Source organism: Lissotriton vulgaris, chromosome 9 (genome assembly GCF_964263255.1).
Source record: "Lissotriton vulgaris chromosome 9, aLisVul1.2, whole genome shotgun sequence".
Classification (NCBI taxonomy): domain Eukaryota; kingdom Metazoa; phylum Chordata; class Amphibia; order Caudata; family Salamandridae; genus Lissotriton; species Lissotriton vulgaris.
In genome coordinates, this window is record NC_141697.1 from 534,735,011 (window position 1) to 534,754,332 (window position 19,322).

Here is a 19,322-nt window from a genome sequence, read left to right on the forward strand (position 1 = left end):
AGGGATATTTTTCTAATGAATATGTTAATCAGTGATAACGGAGCAGAAACTTGAGCCTCTAAGAAGGCTATTTTGCAGGGCAGGAGCTGGAGATCTAGTTGCGGCCAAGATTGAGGATGAGGCCTTAATAACACAATAGTCAGTTCCCTGGAAGATGGGGAAGAAGGATGGAGGGGAGGTGGTTTCCTTATGGGAGAGGAAAAATCTTATATAATCCTTTAATCAGAAGAATCGTTAAAAAAGATGCACAAGATGAGTATTTATGATATGTATACACAGCATTCAGCAGTACCTTAACAGATGCAATATGTATACCAAATTTAGCCCAGTAATTAAAATAAAGTAGTACAATTTCGTCTTGGCAAATCCTTACGTTTGCCTGTTTCCCGAGGCACCAGATGCAAAAACTCCTAACTGAATATAAAAGAAGATCTACAACCTTTAAATGCTCTCGCTCCTTGAGTGTATTATCAGATCATAGTGCACTTACAGCAATTACCCCAAATGTGTCAGTTTTAGCTGTCTTGTGTTACCTATTTTTACCAGTCTTTAATAAATTTTTAAGAACATTAAGACTTATAAAAATATCTTCTTTTGGAATACTGTATATCAGCTACAGGGTATACCTTTTGTTTTTAAACACTGAATGCTTTTGAAACTTTTTTAACATTTACTATGAGATGATTGCTTTTGTTTGTAGAGTTGTCTGTTCCATTTTGTGCCTATGAACTTGACCGTCTTTGGAAGTTGAGTCTCAGACATTTCTGGTTTCAATAGTGCCTTTTTCTTTGAAGTATCTGAGAGACGAGTAGAAGCAATCGCCAGAGAAACACTACTCAACTATAAAAAAGAGAAGACCCAAGCAAAACGGGAGGTATACGTATCCACTTTTTCCACGCAATCTGCTGCTATCAAGAAGATCATCCTACGACGTTGGGACATATTACAAACAGAACCAGACTTCAATGAGTTATTTCAGCAGCCCCCATTATTTGCAAATAAGAGATCGAGCAACCTAGTTGAGATTATAAACAGAAAACCTACACCAGTCGCAGTACAACACAAGGGCATGCAAAAGTGTTACAACTGCTCACATTGCAACAACGTCATTACAGGAGTTTTAATAACCCACGCTTGGTCCGGGAAACCTATATCTTTGAGGTTTACAGCTAATTGCAATACCCAGCACGTTATTTATATGATTCGCTGTCCGTGTTCACTACATTATATTGGAAAGAGAGAAACTTAAGAACCAGAATCACGGAGCACAAAAGCAGAATAAGGACACGCACCACTAGCTCACCGTTAGCCCAACATTGGAACGAGACACATCATTCCATAGCCCAACTTCGTTTCACTGTCCTTGAGGTGGTGATCATTCTCAATGATAGAGACATGACGAAAGTCTTGACCCAGAGGGAAACATTCTGGATCAAGAATCGAACACTCTGGTTCCTTTTCGCCTCAATGATAAGTTAGAACTAGCTTGCTTCTTGTAAGCAGATTTAAGGCACCGCACTAGATTCATCTCCAGACATGCTGAGATACCAGCATACCACTCACAGGTGGAAAAACGCACACTGGTTTTACGTCCACATTTTTGTTCATTACCCACAGATTACTTTTTTGTATTAGACAAAAGATCCTCCACTTGTTTTTTTAGAATTAGAGTATTCTCGCTAATTAGTTTAGCTGACTAGCTTTGTGTGTTAACAGAGGAGCTATACCACATCTGTATATTTATCAAGCTCAATATATGTTTCTAGTGTTGCTTCTTGTCATTGTTTACATGCATATCAACTGTGATTTGGCTAAACACATTTGCCAGGAGTTGGTATTTTTCTCAGCAGTTGCTTTGCTACTATTCAACTGTGTTCGAGTAGTTAGTGAACTTGATTACAGAATTCCTTCCAGTCTGATTACTTCTGTTTACTGTTAACAGATGATTGTTAAGGGCATTGCACTTAAACACGTATGCTGTTTTTATTATCAGTCCTTCATGTTTACTATTTTCCACATCAGCAATTCAGTTGTGATATTTAGAACTACTAGTAATGTATTATTGATGAGGCTGGAAGACTGTCAGCATTGTAACTTTTAGCATGTAATTTCAATACTTTGTTACATGTTATACACATCTGGGCACCCACACAGTGAGCTATTCACCTACTCGTCTTTGTTGTTTACGAATTCGTATCAAAGTGGAGTGTTGTTCTTTTTGCCATGGTTTAATGAGTCACGCTTCTGAATTCTTTAAGCCTTTTATGTTTTTTTTTCACGTTTATTTGCCCATTTTGGATGTTCACTGCACTTTCCTGATAGGGATATCTATCTTTCGAATATGGAAGGCACATTTCACGAGTGTATGAGCACAGCTTAGTCTGCTTTCACGCTCTATGTACACTAATTTACATCATACGCCAGTATCCCGGCAGAATACTGATTGTTCGACAACCGAGCTGCTCGGAGCTTGCCATAGCACTTTTCGCGGTTATAGGAAGTTTCCAGGGGCGTTCTCCTTTGCTTCACGTAAGTCCCTCACAGCTGGTCATTGGTCATTAGAGCATGATTCGTTTTACAATCATGCACGGATGTCACAACATACCACCGTTTTGTTTTTTACAGAGCGGGAAGACTTTCCTGAAACGCTTGTGTCCTGCCAGTTGCGGCAGTTTTTTCGATAGGTGATACCTAGTATCGCACTTGCACTGGGGATGGGGTTAGGGAGGCCTGCACGCTTCGTAGTTGGCCATAGACTCATAGTTGTATATTTCCTTCTACATTTTCACAGGACTCTGTTACGTTGCTCTCGTCTATTGACATTTTACATAGATCTACTCTGCATTTCTCCACAGGCGAGGACTCTCACTTACTTGGTAGGTGTTTCATATACAGCCTAGTAGTCTTCCCCTGGTTTTCAGCTTTTTGTCGATTTGCAAGAATCTTGATATTTGTTTCAGGTCTTGCTACAGAGTCCCTTTGTCTAAGTTAGATCGCGCATTCATGAGTTACCACTCTGCGTGACTAGGTATTTTTCGGTTTGGCCTGTTTTGTCACAATAGAGGACACGCTTTCACTTTCTAGAGCACAGAGTTTGCTTTTGAACTAACACACGGACTGTTTCTCTATTTGGCAATGAGGTTGTTTTCTTTTTCTTTTTTCACCTTGAACCACCGCGTGGAGTGTGTACCCTGTCATTTTGATCTCTCAATGTGATATCATTCTCTTCTCATGTTTGTTCTGGCTTGTTTAACTGCATGGAAATGTATCATTTGATACTCAATTATTGATTGGAAATGTAAAATCTCACACTCCCCTTAATGAATGAGGCATTGATAAATGATTGTCTTTGATCAAGTGTTGCAATTTGTTCAAACAAAATACTGATGTATATATAGTTATGCGCACTCCTGGTGGAGAGCAATAAGGTAGAGCAGACCTTGTCTAAGACAGGGCGTCTTAGTTAGTAGCTTCTTTTTGAAACTTTGTTAACATTTACTATGAGATGATTGCTTGTGTTTGTAGAGTTTTCTGTTCCATTTTGTCCCTATGAACTTGATCATCTTTGGAAGTTGAGTCTCAGACATTTCTGGTTTCAATAGTGCCTTTTTCTTTTATTCCAGCAGGCCTTCTATGTTCAGTGAAGAAATACATCTTTGTCTTCGAGTCATGTGCCAAAGATTTCATCACTGCAGAGGAAAATAATGATGGAATCTTCCTCTTTGAGCCTGAATTTTTGTGGCTTCGACAGTTGGTTTGTCTGAAGAACGTTTTAATAAGGTCTTTGGGTCAAAGGATTTATCAGAAAAAGCATTAAAGAGTTGAATTATTCAGTCAATGAACTCAATTTAATTCAACGCTTTAATGCTTTATGTGATTCATCCTTATACATGATAGTGAGTTGGATATGTGATTTTCACCAGCCTGTTTCTAACTAATTCAACAAGTACTTTTTTGAACTTTTTATTATGTGATCCCCTTGTTTGGCCTTTACTTTAGCATGTGTTCATACCTAAACTCACAAGGGATTATTGGGTCACCTTTACTTTGTTTCTCTAAGGGTGTTCCAGGGCTGACCTTGATCTTTGCATGGCACAGTTCACCCACTATATCATCTACACCTCGCATCCCTGAGGACCCAGAGAAAACCAGTTTGCCGACATTTATGCATTAAAATAAGTCTTCTTCAGTGTCAGAATTAGCATTCATGTAGCAGATCCTTCTTTCATTTCAGAAATCGAAAACTGTTTATCGCCTAGTTGAATTTTCCCCAGAGCTCTTCTGCTTACTCCCTAACCCAAAAGGGAAAATAAGAAGTTGAAAATGGTGGTCACATTCTGTGGTATTGTGACTTAACGATTGCCATTACAGGAGTAGATAAAAAAAGATAAAGTTTTATTTTAATTTCTACTGTAGAAAATACCAGTCCCAACCAATAAATGATGGGATAATACACAGAATGTGACTCTGGAATAGTTACGATGTACCATACGACTCACGGAAACGGCTCAGACTACGACCACCATCAACTGTAGTAGGATACTACTACTTCACCTACAACCCAACCATATGTCACCCATAGTACACAATCAATGCACTGACTGGGCAGTTGAAAATGGCATTACCTTTCTGTACTGTATATATTTATTACTAGGGGATTCGTGAACAGATTTAACCATCAACCACATGAACAGTACATTTGTTGTGATTATGCTAGAGCTGAGAGGAAGCACTTTGAAAATCGGTAGAATGGTCTTCTCTTTGAGACTTGGGTTACCCTTTATGTAGGGATATCTAATGAATTATTACATTATACTTCCATCCTAGGTGCTGCTGGTGAGGTATTGCACAAGTTACTACTTGTGTAACGATATATCTGTAACAGACATTAGTTAGTGATAGATTCCTTACCTTAGAATATCCCCAGGCGTCAGACTGGATCCGGAAAGTTTTGCGTAGCAGTACCCTTGCGCGTCGGTAGGCGTCGTCTGCGGCTCCACGTCCGTCGTCGGCGCCGTGATGACGCCGTCGGAGTACTTAGATGCCGCCTCCGCGTGCTGACGTCAGTTCTTAGCCACAGCTTTTCCGCGCCAGAAGCGCAGAGCCATGACAAAAACCAACACTGGTGCCAAGAAACTAGGGCCCTGAAAGGGGATGACCTTAACCCTAGATATCGGTTCGCAGAACGGGGAGGATGGGTGGGTCGGTAAGGAATCTATCACTAACTAATGTCTCTTACAGATATATCGTTATACAAGTAGTAACTTGTGCATCTGAAAGAGACACGTTAGTGATAGATTCCTTACCTTAGAATAGATACCCCAGCAATACCATCCCAGTGGTGGTGGGTCTGCGAACCAATAATCACACCAGAAAGTCCGGAGGACGGAACGGCCAAAGTAGCCGTCCCTCCGGACTTGACTGTCCAGGCAGTAGTGCCTTGCAAACGTGTGCAGCGAGGCCCACGTAGCTGCCTGGCAAATGTCCTGCAAGGGCACACCTCGGCCCAAGGCAGTTGTAGTGGCCGTGGCTCGAGTGGAATGAGCCCTCAGCCCAACAGGGGGATCCTTCTTAGCCAAGGAGTAACACGCCTGGATGCACAAGATAATCCACCGAGAGATGGTCCGCTTGTGCATCGCTTTCCCTTTCTTAGCGCCCGCGTACCCAACAAAGAGTTGATCATCCACCCGGAACTGTTGTGTGCGATTCAGATAAAATGAGAGCGCACGTTTTGGGTCCAGACGGTGGAGCCTCTCCTCCTCTCTCGAGGGGTGCGGAGGCGGAAAGAAGGTGGGCAATGTGATGGATTGCCCAATGTGGAAGGCCGTGACCACCTTAGGCAAGAAGGAGGGCCTAGTCCTTAAAACAACCTTGTTCGGATGGACTGAAAGGAAAGGAGGCTTACAAGAGAGAGCCTGGAGCTCACTCACTCTCCTGGCAGAGGTGATGGCTACCAGGAAGGCAGTCTTCAGAGAAAGAAGGCGAAGAGGACAGTTGTGAAGTGGCTCAAACGGAGCGCACATCAGAAACGTTAGAACCAGGTTCAAGTCCCACTGTGGCATCACGAAGGGAACAGGAGGAAAGGTATGAGTGATGCCCTTCAGGAATCGATTAACGATAGGGGACTTGAACAAAGACGGTTGGTCAGGCAGCCTTAAAAAGGCTGAAAGAGCTGAAAGATAGCCCTTGACAGGGCCCAGAGCAGAGCCCTGCTGGGCAAGAGAGAGAAGAAAGAGGAGAACCTCAGAAAGAGGGACATTGAGGGGATCCACAGCCTTTGCTGTGCACCATGCCACAAATCTGTTCCACCTGCAGGCGTATACCGACTTTGTGGAGGGACGCCTGACTACCAGAATGATGTTGCAAACTTCAGGAGGCAAGTCAAATGGCCTCAACTGTCGCCGCTCAATCTCCAAGCATGGAGGTGGAGACTGGACAGGTTCGGGTGGAGGACCGTCCCCTGCTGCTGCGACAGAAGGTCCTCCTGAAGAGGCAGGCGAACCGGGGGATCGACTGAAACTGAGAAGCTCGGGATACCAGTACCTTCGTGCCCAGTCCGGAGCCACAAGGATGACTTGGGCCCGGTCGCGCTTGATCTTCAGCACTCTGGGCAGAAGTGGTATAGGCGGAAAGGCGTACAACAGACCGCAACTCCACTCGCGACGAAAAGCGTCTCCGAGCGAGTGCCGCCTTGGAAATTCCAACGCGCAGAACTGATGACATTGCGCGTTCTCTTCGGTGGCGAATAGATCTAACCAAGGCTCTCCCCATCGCAGAAAGAGGCCTTGCGCCACGTCTGAGTTCAGACGCCATTCGTGATCCATCGAGCACCGACGGCTGAGTTCGTCCGCCCTGGCGTTCAGAGAACCTGCCAGGTGTTGAACCACCAGAGTCACGCCCTGATGTTCCAGCCATTGCCGGAGACGCAGAGCCTCCTGGCAAAGGGTCCACGACCCCACTCCGCCCTGTTTGTTGCAGTACCACATGGCGGTGGTGTTGTCCGTGAACACCTGCACTGCGCTCCCTCGGACAGACGGGAGGAATGCTTTCAGTGCCAGACGAATCGCCCGCAGCTCCAACAGATTGATATGGAGCCGGGGCTCCGCAGGAGACCAGAGTCCTCTGATCTCCGCCTCTCCCAAGTGGCCTCCCCAGCCCTGGAGGGACGCGTCCGTCACAACTACGTGGGAGTAGCAACCACGTCCTACTTCTGGCCCAGGAACGCACTTGATGGCCCCCTTGGCCAAGAGGGCCGAAACTTCCTCCTGTAGGAGCCGCAAATAATCCCCCGATACGCGGTGGTGTTGCGGTGGCATGGCTTGAGGGGTCGTCTCGAAGGGGAGGGAGTAGCCCCTTCGGACGATCTGCAGCACCCACCTGTCCGAAGTGACTGTGCGCCAGTGAGAGTGGTGATGGCGAACCCTGCCTCCCACTGGCGTCACATGGGCCGAAAAGCACGGACTAGGAAGGTTTAGAGGTGGATGCCGCGGGGGCAGATGTGGACAGACTCCGCTTGTTCCCCCGACCGCCTCCATGGCGGTTCCCACGGCCGCCGCCGCGCTGGACGACAGTTTGCGGCGAGTGGCTGGCGGCACGTGTGAGGACGCCCCTTCCTTGGCCACGAAAGGAGCGAAAGGCACCCATTTGCTGGCGCGGGGCAGAGAGGCCCAAGGACTTGGCCGTAGCCCTGGAGTCCTTAAAGCGCTCAAGCGCGTGGTCTGCCTTGTCGCCAAAGAGGCGATGGCCATCGAACGGCATGTCCATGAGGGTGTTTTGGACGTCTGCCGAAAAATTGGCGGATCTCAGCCAGGCGTGGCGTCGGACCGCCACCGTCGTAGCCATCGCTCTGCCCAGCGAGTCAGTAGTATCCAGTCCACACCTGATTGAATACTTGGCTGCGTCCCGGCCCTCCACAAGGGCTTGGCCGAGTTTGGCCCGTACCTCCAACGGGCACTCCGTTTCCCACAGAGAGTGGGTGTAACGGCCCAAGAGGAATGCGGTGTTGGAAGACCGCAGTCCCAAGCTAAGGGACGAGAAGATCTTCTTACCATAGTTCTCGTACCTCTTGGACTCCCTGTCCGGCGGGGCCGTCGGGAAGGCGGTCTGAGAGTTAGAGGCCTGGATGACCAGACTCTCTGGGGTGGGGTGGGAGGACAGGAAACATGGGTCGCCCGGGGCCGGGCGGTGGCGTCTGGCCACGTTCCTATCTACAGGCGAACCTGTAGCGGGCCTGGACCAAGTGCCCAAAAGAACGTCCGTCAAGGCCTCATTAAACGGCAGCAGAGGCTCCATGGAGCATGACTGCGGCTTAAGGACCTCAGTGAGGAGGTTAGTCCTCATGGCCGTGACGGGGAGCTCAAGGCCCAAGGCCTTGGCGGCCCTCATCAACACCACACCATAGGTAGCTCCCTCCTCCGAAGCCACGGTAGGAGGAGAGACAAATCCAGTGTATGGAGAGGTGTCCAGGCCACTGGCCTCCCCAAGGTCTCCTGCCCAGTCCATGTTAGACTGGCACTCTCTGGCCAGAGGGTCTTCAGACCCCTCCCAATCCTCCTCATCCCTCATCTCCTGAGATTCAGGGTCGTAATTGAATGAGGACGGTTCATAGAAACTAAAATCTCCAAACGGCGTCGAGATCGGCGCAGATAGGCGTCGTCCCGACGTCGGAACCGAATGAAAGGAGGCATCGGGGACGGCGTTGCCCGAGGACGGCGCCGGAGGGGACACCACACGGACCGACGCCTGGGTGGGTCGTAAGGTCCACCAGTGACGATCCATCGCCCGAGGAAGGTCCAGCGGCGTCCTGCGGCACCGGACCCGAAGGCGCCGGCGACGCCGGGGCCGCTGTACCCTGCGGCGCCGGGCCCGAGGGCACCGGCGGTGTCGGAATCGTGGGGCCCTGCGGCGCCGGGCCCGAAGCACCCAACGGCGTCGGGGTCGAAGCCCCCGACCCACTAGGGCCCCAAGACGGGTTCGCTGGGCCCGAAGGCGCCGCGGAACCCGTCGGAGGAGAAAGGGACCTCATGGCCATGAGGAAACGCTCGATCTCCTCCGGCGTCGCGTTCAGCCCAGGGACCGGGGGGTATGGGGCTGAATGCGGTGCCCGTGACTCCCGAGGAGCCGCGTGGGCGGTGTCACCCGAACCCCCGGCCGCATCGTGCGAGCGTCGGGGGGAGTCAGAAGAGCGATGATGTCTCTTCGACTTCTTATGCTTCTTACCTGACGACTTGGACCCGGAGGAGTGGTGCCGACTCCCGGAGCTGTGACGGCTCCGTCCCCGCGACCTGTCCCTCGACCTCCCGTGGGACCGGAACCGGGACCTCACACGGCGCGGGGCTGACTGCCGGAGTTCACAGGCGGTGGGGATCCGTGACCGACATGGTACGGTCGCACTCGTCGCAATGCTTGAATCCGGGCATCCCTACAGGCACCGTCGGAGTCGTACAGACTTCGAATTGGATCAAAAGATCACCAAAAGTTAGTCAAAAAGTGACTAGGGAACTGCTCTTTTCAAATCTGCGCTGGCTGGCGCGGAAAAAAGAAGAACTGACGTCAGCACGCGGAGGCGGCGTCTAAGTGCTCCGATGACGTCATCACGGCACCCACGACGCCGACGACCGACGCGGAGCCACAGACGACGCCTACCGACGCGCAAGGGTACTGCTACGCAAAACTTTCTGGATCCAGTCTGACGCCTGGGGATATTCTAAGGTAAGGAATCTATCACTAACGTGTCTCTTTCAGATGTATGAATATGGAGTGAAAAGAGTATTTATCTTGCACAATTCCAAGGCAGATGAATGTTCTTGCATTGCATTCCCTGTGTGAGGGACAGAAAGTATCAAAACAAGTTACAGCAGAGAAAGGTGGTCTAGGTTACCTTATTTCCTTTTTATATTTAGCTCATCACTAGAATACAGAGAGAGAGAGCCTTACCTTTGCCTGCCTTGTAGCATTTCTTGCACACGCGAACAGGAGCAGGGCCCCAGCCTCTTTCTGGCACAGGCATTGTCTGGTTAGAACACATGTGACAGAATCCTTCCCCACAGGCGCGGCAGTGATGTCTTCTTTCCTCTACGTCAAATGCCCTCTTACAACCAAAGCATTCCTATAAAAAGTGGTACATATTACAGTCCTATACAAGGCATGAAGCATAAGCAATTTTAATTGCAAGAAGGCAATTTTATATAAAAAAAAATTTTTTAAATGAGATGTATGCATACAGTTTAAATGAGCTTAAGTGAAGAAAATATTCAGGTTGACAATGTTTACTTGAACTACTAAAGCACCCGGCTAACTAGAAGAGTGGTGCTCTCTGAAAAATATAACTTTTGCGTGTTTATCAGTACACTGATCACAGGACCGTCTGGTCTCTGAACAAAAATCATTCGACAGGAAGGGGCTGGTTTCTGAATGGGAAGCGCCTGACAAGAAGGGTTTGGTCTCAGGAAGAGACATACTGGAATAGTGCTTTTATGGTAGCCATCATGCAATGAAGTTTCACAAAAGGAAAATTGGACTGCAGTGTGTCACATACAGTCATGGAGTTTGCTGCTGGCCAGAGACCATAGGTGGTAGTTAGAAGGTGTCCCACGAAGGCATACACAAATTGTGTAGGCGAGTCAGCCCGGCTTACAATATGCATGGCTGAAAGAGCTGAGTTGTCGGTATGTGTGTGATTATGTAAAAGTGATCATGCTATGATACTTATTCCGTTCCCTATACACCACCCTTGACTTCAACTCAGCAGTCAGAGCAAACCACCACTGTTCATGAACCTGGTGCTGCCTTTCTAGGTGAGACATAACTCATCATTTTAGTTGCTTCTATAACGTCTACAGGACCAAGGTTGTACCTGAGTAGACCGGTCTTGAAGTGCAATGGCAAGTGAGATAGAAAGTCAGCTGTAGTTGCTGGTGTTCGGTGAGTGTTACAGAAAAAACATTTTATTGATAAGCATCCACAGTGGGATTTTGGTAAATGTACAAATCCCTGACAAAGTTGTAACCTTACCTGGCATAATAATGGCCATTCTTGGATGAATAGAGCTCATCCATTGCATGCCTTAGGCATATCTCTGCAGTGGGCAAATAGATTTCTTAATCTAGCTTACTGTATTGGCATTTATGACCTGCAAATTACACATGGATATTGACTGCAACTGCAATATTCTGACATGCTATTTTCCTTGCTGGAGCAAGAATAAAATGGGGTTGTAGATGGGAAAAGACACAAAACCCACATTCACTCTCCAGGCTGCCTTAGTCATATTGGAGACTATAGCCTGCAGGTTATACATAGTTTCGCTTGATGATGCTCAAGCCCAAGAACTCCTACGATGCGTAGCTTGGAACCTGCTAGGCGTGCACATGTTATGCTCGACGAGAATTTACAAGCTTATAATATGCTCTCAGGACAGCTGTAGGGGTGCATGGTACAAGTCAAGGCACAGATGCACATTGGGAGCACTCTAGATGCTGTGCCAGAGCTTTGGGATATCAGAGTATGCTGAACATAATGCTCTGCACGTACTGCAATACTGGGATATTAGTACACGGTGCAGATCAGTAACAGGTCATCTGACAAGCCACTCTCAGCTTTTAAGGTCACACTTAAAATTACATGCCCCTCAGGATCCAGCTGAGCTTGAGCACAAGCCAATAGGCATTTCTAGCCTCAGGTCAGACTAGAGTGCGCAGGAGCAGCCCTCATTATAAGTGGCCCATTACAAATTAAAAACCCTTAGAATAAGGCATGTATGCAAGAATTGTAATAAGATACCCTATCCATTTATTATTTCATTTTAAGCTACAAAATTGAAACACAATCTTTTTAGTGAATATGCAGCACTGTGCAAACATTAGGCAATTTAGCTGAGCAGTGCAGTGACTTCTGAAATGACGTCTGGTTATCCCTCCCACTCCCATCATCCCCACCCACGTGCTCCCTCCCCCCCTCCTTCTGCTGCTCTCTCTACACATTCACCCTCTCCAACTTAACTGCTTCTCCAGGTCTTCCTTCCTAGCCCTTGGAGACTCCTCTATCTCCTGGTTGGTGCTCTCTTCCCTGCATCCCCTTTAGCCCTAATCTACACTCACCGTCCCAACATCCCTATTTTTGCCTCCTCCTTTTCCTCCTACTAACCCATTCTCACTTTGGCCTCATTAACCTGCTACCTTCTGTCCTCCTCACCGGTTCTCTCTTTCCATTGCCTACTCTCTCCAACTTTCCTCTCCCACTTCATACTCCTCGACCACCTTCTTACATCTTACATCTGCTTACTCTTATACCTTACTATGCTGCTCCTTCTCCTCTTCTCTTTCCCTTCCTCTTGCTTCTTCTCCACTCTCCTTTCCGAAACGATCCCTTTCCTGCCTTTCTGACCTCTGCTACTTTCCTCCTCTCCCCTCTCATTAGTGCCATCCCTACTGTTCTCCCTCTCTTTCTATTTCTTCTCACTCATACTCTGCTCCCACACCATCTTTCTTCCCGTCCTTCTGTTCATTCTCCTATGCCTTCTCCTGTTCGTTCCATTTCTTGTTCGAAGTACAACCTTTGCATCACTGTTGTTGTTACTATGAAAGGAGGCCATTTCTGGAAAAGAGGCAACAGCGTTTGGGAGAACATTACCTTCTCCTGATTAGGGTAGGCTTTCCCTGCGACAGCATTTAGAACTGAACTGAAAAAAAGCTGGATTCACAGGGGCTGAAGATGGAACTTTTTGGCATTGATGGTGAACCCTAGCCTGTGGAGTAAATAAACTGCTGTGTGAGTGTGTACTAGGAATTGCTCTCTGCTGCTGATCTTTATCAATTCAGAAAAGGGGTTGGTGATGAACAGAGTGTCTGAATTAAGCAGACCACTCTTACCCAGTCCAAAGATCAGGGCTTGATCCATCACCGTTATTTAGCTCACTGCACCATCCCAGCTCAGAACCTGGCTATATGCAAATTAGTCTGTCCCTGGCCCAGTGCATCATGGGAACAGGGCAGACCAAACTACCAAGCCAATTCTTCACCAGAAAGGAGACAAGCTTCCGGGGACCGGTTTCTGGCATTTCAGCCGTCGTCGGCCCGGCTTGCTTGAATCCTGATGGTGCAGTGAGCAAGGGACTCATGTCTGAGTATACCCTGCCACACCTATAGTGGCCAAAAACGATTCAGAAAAGGGGGTGGTGATGAACACCCCCTTTTCTGAATCGTTTTTGTCCACCATAAGCGTGGAAGGGTATACTCAGATGTGAGTCCCTTGCTCATTGCACCATCAGGATTCAAGCAAGCCGGGCCGAAGACGGCTGAAATGCCAGAAACCGGTCCCCGGAAACTTGTTTCCTTCCCAGTATTTGAATTGGCTTGGTAGTTTGGTCTGCCCTGTTCCCATGATGCACTGGGCCAGGGTCAGACTAATTTGCATGTAGCCAGGTTCTGAGCTGGGATGGTGCAGTGAGCTAAAAAACGGTGATGGATCAAGCCCTGATCTTTGGACTGGGTAAGAGTGGTCTGCTTAATTCAGACACTCTGTTCATCACCACCCCCTTTTCTGAATTGTTTTTGTCCACCATAAGCGTGGAAGGGTATACTCAGATGTGAGTCCCTTGCTCATTGCACCATCAGGATTCAAGCAAGCCGGGCCGAAGACGGCTGAAATGCCAGAAACCGGTCCCCGGAAGCTTGTTTCCTTCCCAGTATAAGAATTGGCTTTGTAGTTTGGTCTGCCCTGTTCCCATGATGCACTGGGCCAGGGTCAGACTAATTTGCATGTAGCCAGGTTCTGAGCTGGGATGGTGCAGTGAGCTAAAAAACGGTGATGGATCAAGCCCTGATCTTTGGACTGGGTAAGAGTGGTCTGCTTACTTCAGACACTCTGTTCATCACCACCCCCTTTTCTGAATCGCTGATCTTTATCAGTCAGTTGTCGAGATACAGAAGGACATGAATGGCTTTGGAGGTTGTAGTGACCCTGACTGGCAGTGCTTTGAATTGGTAGTGCTGTCCACTTACCTCAAAGTGCAGATACTGATGGTGGGGGGATGTATGGGGAGGCAATATTAGGTGTCCTTCAGGTTGAGGTTTCCATAAAACCCCGGTTCAGGGCAACAGCATGAAGTCCTACAGAATGATCATGTGGAAGTGCTGTGCCAGGATGTACTGATTCAAAGGCCTTAGGTCCAGGATTGGTGTAAACTCCCAACCTTTGTGGGGATTAAAAAGTACAGGAAGTAAACTCCTTTGCCGAGCTGGTTTTGGGGTATCAGCCTGATGGCACCTTTAGCAAGGTGTTCTCACACTTCCTCCTTCAACAAGCACACACAGTTGTGGCCGAGGATGTGACGATGAGGTGGAATGCTTGGTGATATGGTTTAACTCTAGGCAGTAGCTCTGCTGTACCACAAGGACCACCCATTTGTCATAGGTCATTTCCTTTCATTGGTCTTGCATGGGCCTTTTAATCTTGGAGAAGGTCTCTAGGAGAAGGTCATCCTCTTTTACTACATGCATCTTTACATTATGATGCCCTACAGCCCTTTATATTACATCTTAGTAAGCAGTGTTGTCATTGGCAGGGGAAGCCTTACCAAGGTATGGATCATCTTCAGGGTTAATTAGGTAATATTCCTGGTGATCATCACATCCTGTCCAGGAGCCATGAGGTCATATGTGTTCCCGGGGTGATACAGGCTGTCCTCGTCAGATTCACTGTGGCAGGTAGGGCCAGTGAGCTGGGTATGTTAGGATGTGGAAGTAGGCATTGAGGTCAGTTATAAAGTCGCCTTGTTGTAGTAGAGGTATAACATCCTGTAGGGTGACCATGTGCAAATGTGTTCGTTTATGGGCCTGAGGTCTAGGATAGACCTGAGGGACCTGTCCGTCTTGGGAATGAGAAACTAGAGGGAGTATACCCCTGCACCTTGTAGGTATGATGATTGGCTCACAAGAGGGCTCTTCTTTAACCCCTTCGATGCGCACCTTGGCCAACGGCAATCGCAAGCACTACCTCAGTAGTGCTGCGCACGTCCGTTGGCCGACGCTGCCCCACCCACTCGTTCAATTTCGCTGCGGTTAAGTGGTTAAAAGGTAAGCCACTTCTGTTTAGGATTTTTAAAAGTGTACGGGCACTCCCTTGAATTGGGCTTAGTGAAGTTTTTCCACAGACGGGTGAATGTAAATGTTCTTCTGTTTAGAGTCCGCCACCTCTCAGAGCTACAGGAGGATCTGTGCATCGCTCAACTCAGACCTTGGAATTTGGGGTTCCCTTGGGGCAGGCTTGGGTGGCGGTCTCTGAGTCGACTTAAGATCAGAGGCAGTACCTCAGGGTTGAGGTGGGGAGGAATGTTGGCATTACTCAGTGCCCTCATCGAGGGCTTGCTTAGAGTCATGGGTGGCTCTCAGGTTCTAACGGTTTCAGCTGCTGCCCTTTGCCTGGAGTTTGTGTCTTATGAAGATTGGCTCAGGGTTAGATGTCCAACTCTCTCTGCACTTTTGAGGTAAAACTAACTTGAGTTCACTCTCGAGCATGTATGGAGGGATAGAGGCCATGGAAGTGTCTAAGGTCCAATGGGCTTTAGGGCATGGAAATCCTCTTCCTTTTACTCCGACTCCAAGGCCTCACAAGACAGCACCTCCAGGCTCCTGTTACCTTGAGATGGTGGAAGACTCAACAGGCCTAGTTTCTCTCTCTTAACTGAAGATGTTCTCGTAGCTGAAAGTATCCAGGATTTGGAGATTCCTGTGGCTGCATTTTGTGGTGTGCCCAGCACCTCCCTCTTTGGTACATAGGGGTCTGTTTGCACAGAAAGGCGGTGCAGGCAGCCTTGTTGTGCTGGAAGGACAAACACAACTTACAATATCTCTGTCGGTCTGACCATTGGACGTTTGAGTTGCACCCAGGGCAGAACAAAAAAGGAGTTCTCTTCCTAATAACCACCCACAGTCATTGGAGTACAACCCGAATCCTTGGTGGTGTTGTTGACACTGATTGGTGCTGATCGTTCCCAGTGGAGGTCTGGCAAGTTGTCCATGGTCAAGTTGCATCAAAGCTGACTGGTTCATGAAGTTAAGCTCTTACAGTCTAGTCACTATTGCCGTCTTGTTGCTGGGGTTGAAATCCCAACACTTGCCACAAATGTTCCTGTCGTAGAAGTGTTGGCTCTCGAGGACCTAGTACTTGAATGTCAAACCCAATGGTCTAGGAAAACAAAACTCAGGAGGAGTTTTTGTTCTGGTGCATTGTGCCTTAATTGTGTAGTCACAACTGGTCTTATAACTCAAAAACAATTTCAAAGAAAAACAACTTGCAAATGTCTGCTTCCAAAACTGAAGGGCGGGCGTATGCAGACTATGTGTGTCTACAGCCACACATGCTACACAATTTTTACAAGCCACATTTTCCCACAGTATGAAAATATAAGGTTAGAGAGAACCCTCCACCGTCTTCACACCTTAAATAATGTGATGTCCAATTACAGACTATGAAGTGCCATAGATTCAGCTTAATTTTAAAGAGAAGGAATTCTACTGTAATCATTCCTCCGTGTAGCCAGATGTAAACTTCAGTAGCAGCTCAAGCACAGTGTAGTTTACATCTGCAATTTTTTAATTGTAAAAAGGATAAAATTATCACTTACTGGATTGGATAAAATGTGTCACCGATCATTTCACTCAAATCTTTACAAAGAAAGTGAATATAAATGGGCTGTTTTGCAAAGATATTTCATTGCTTGCTTTGTTCTTAAGCACCGTTGCTCTTTCTCATTTCCCTATTGCTGTTATTACCTCTCCTTTAATACACCATATTGGTCTTCATATCCCAGAAAAATTACTGCCATTCCAAGAAACCATTGTGTATTATTCCCAGGGTCCTTTACTCTAGTTTCATATATAGTTTATTACAGGTAATTTAAATACATTATTTCATTATCACAATTATTTATTGGAGTTACACTGTATTTCAATCTACTTAATATAAATACAACAGGATGACAAAGGATTTTGCAAGCAGGTCACAAAGGCACTCAGGAAAAAATCTGTTCTGGCAAAGAATGTGTATATTTTGAGACTCCCAAAATGTACGGATTGATTTAAAGCAGTGGTTGTGGAATGTCCACATAAGTGCAGCAGAGGCCAAGCGGATGCTCACCCTGATCTGAGAATTGGGTCTCCAGTAGGCGGGTGCGACCTGGTCAGTCAGCCAAGATGTCACTGCACGGGTAGGCCCCAAACTGTACTCATTCAGAGACTGGATCACACCAGTTACACCATCCAGAACCCGCTGGGCGGCATTATGATGCTCCATTGACACAGTTTCACACTAAGAAGGAACATAGAAACAAAGATGATAGCATGTCTTAGGATTGTTGCTGAATGTTTTTCTGAATATTAACACAAAAACACACACATATATATTCCACTACAGCAGCTACTGATGCTACCCTCTTTTGACAATACCAAATCTACAGTAGCAAACACAACAGGAGACACTGTCTTCTCTAATCAGATGCTCCAGCAAATCTGCTTATATAATAAATTATTTAAATAAATATAAGGAAGACCATTTTTCGCAGTGACTAGGTTTACACCCATTGGAAAGTAACTTTACCAGATCAACCACCAAGCCTGAATCAAATTAGGTCATTACGCTCCCTTTTATACTCCCTATTACAACTGTTACTCTCTCTCTTTGGTGTAAACATACTTGGTCTTGCAAAGTGGGAGAGGATCAGATTTGCTTAGGAATGATTTGAAAATGTTACCTTTTTGAAAAGAACTTCTCTGAAGGTGGCTTGTGCTGCAGTTATTGCAACCATTCTACCCGTGCCTGAGAGGGAAGTGTTCTAGTTGTACAGGGTCTTTTATTATTATGCATTAACCATTGAGAAGAGATGCACGTACCCCAGGCCAGACGTGTCGAACCTCCTCTCTCACAATCATGCCCTCTGGATCCTGGTTTCCGTACCAGTACTGCCTGCTGCGGTAAATGATCCCACAGACAAAGCACTCCAACACATACCTGAGATGAGCAAAAGGAACATGCAGACAGTTAATGTCACAGATACCCTGCCAGCAAGAGCAGAGAAGTCAGCCAGAAATATGTTATTTCTCTGTAATCCTTGCCAACATCCCCTGCATTGCAGCTAGACAATGCAACCCGCACATACGGGAAGCAACATAATTAGGTGCAGCATGGAGGAAGAGGGAAGTCCTGAGGGACCTGTCCTTCTTGAGAATGTGAAACTAGTGGGAGTATACCCCTGCGCCTTGTAGATGTGATGGCACTGGGTCTATGGCGCCCTTGAATGGGAGAGTGTCTACCTCTTCCCAAAGCAAGTGTTGGTGTTGTGGGGAGAGGATGTGTCTGCAGGGTGGGATGTTGGAGGTGTGCCAGTGAACTCCAAACAGTAACAATGACAAATGATGTCTAGCACCCACTGGTCTGAGGTAATCTGCTGACATATGGGGGAAGAACGCTTGGAGTCGACCCCCAACAGGTGTTGTGTGGTCGAGAGGAAGAAGGGGCAAGTCACTGTTTGGCAGGGGCCTCTTCCTTGAGGAACAAGCCTTACCTCTGCATTTGAAGATGTTGCTTCTGTAGGAGTCACGCAAATAACCCCTTCTGGAGGGATGCTGAGGCTCCTGAAATTGGAAAGAAGTAGAAGTGTCTGGGAAAGTGACTTTGGAGCCACCTCAGTGGGAGGGCCACCAAAAGGACCCACGAGGGGAGAGTGTTTGGAGTGCGCCTATGGCCTTGGCGATCTTCTCCAGCAACCTGCGGCCCGAAGAGGTGCTCATTGTCGAAGGGCAGGTTGAGGAGATGCTGTTGAACATCTGGCTTGAAGCCAGAGACGGAGCCAGGTGTGCCTACAGAGGAGGACGGTGGAATTAATGCAGTAAGCTGCAACATCAGCAGCATCTAGGGCCCAACTTCTGGTGGTATTGGATATGGGTTTGCCTTTAGAGAATTCCTCCATTTCATCCCAGTAAACCCCGTCAAATCTGGAAAGTAATCCAATTGAATTTGCAATGTGCCAGTGATTGGCATTTTGCGCAGTGACTTGTTTGCCAGCAGCATCAACCTCTTTACTTTCCTTATCCGCCGGCAGTGCGGCGCCGGCGCCCCGTCCATTTACCCTTTTGCGGGCAGTATGGACTACAAAAGAGTCGGGGGGAGTTGGCCTTTAATGTAGTTCTAGTAAAAAGCACCAAACATCATTAAATGAGACATGGCTACTCCAGTGAGCTCAACCAAGAAGTAATGGACAGATTCTAAAGCCAATGAGAGAAAGGGAGGTTATAGAAAGCCAATGGTTTAAAGCCCATTCTATGTAT

At 47.3% G+C, this 19,322-nt stretch overlaps 1 protein-coding gene across 4 annotated transcripts in view; it reads right to left on the reverse strand.

Annotated features, from left to right (window-relative positions):
- The window catches only part of LOC147690379 (zinc finger FYVE domain-containing protein 1-like), a 152,554-nt gene that overhangs the window by 18,290 nt on the left and 114,942 nt on the right, over positions 1-19,322 (reverse strand). For all 4 annotated transcript variants that reach the window (XM_086938020.1, XM_086938019.1, XM_086938018.1 and 1 more), the window contains exons 7-9: positions 17,889-18,006; positions 17,137-17,307; positions 9,937-10,108 (exon numbers count right to left, since the gene is read on the reverse strand). In XM_086938020.1, the coding sequence (XP_086794146.1) occupies positions 9,937-10,108; positions 17,137-17,307; positions 17,889-18,006 (461 nt within the window). The remainder of the gene's footprint in view (positions 1-9,936; positions 10,109-17,136; positions 17,308-17,888; positions 18,007-19,322) is intronic.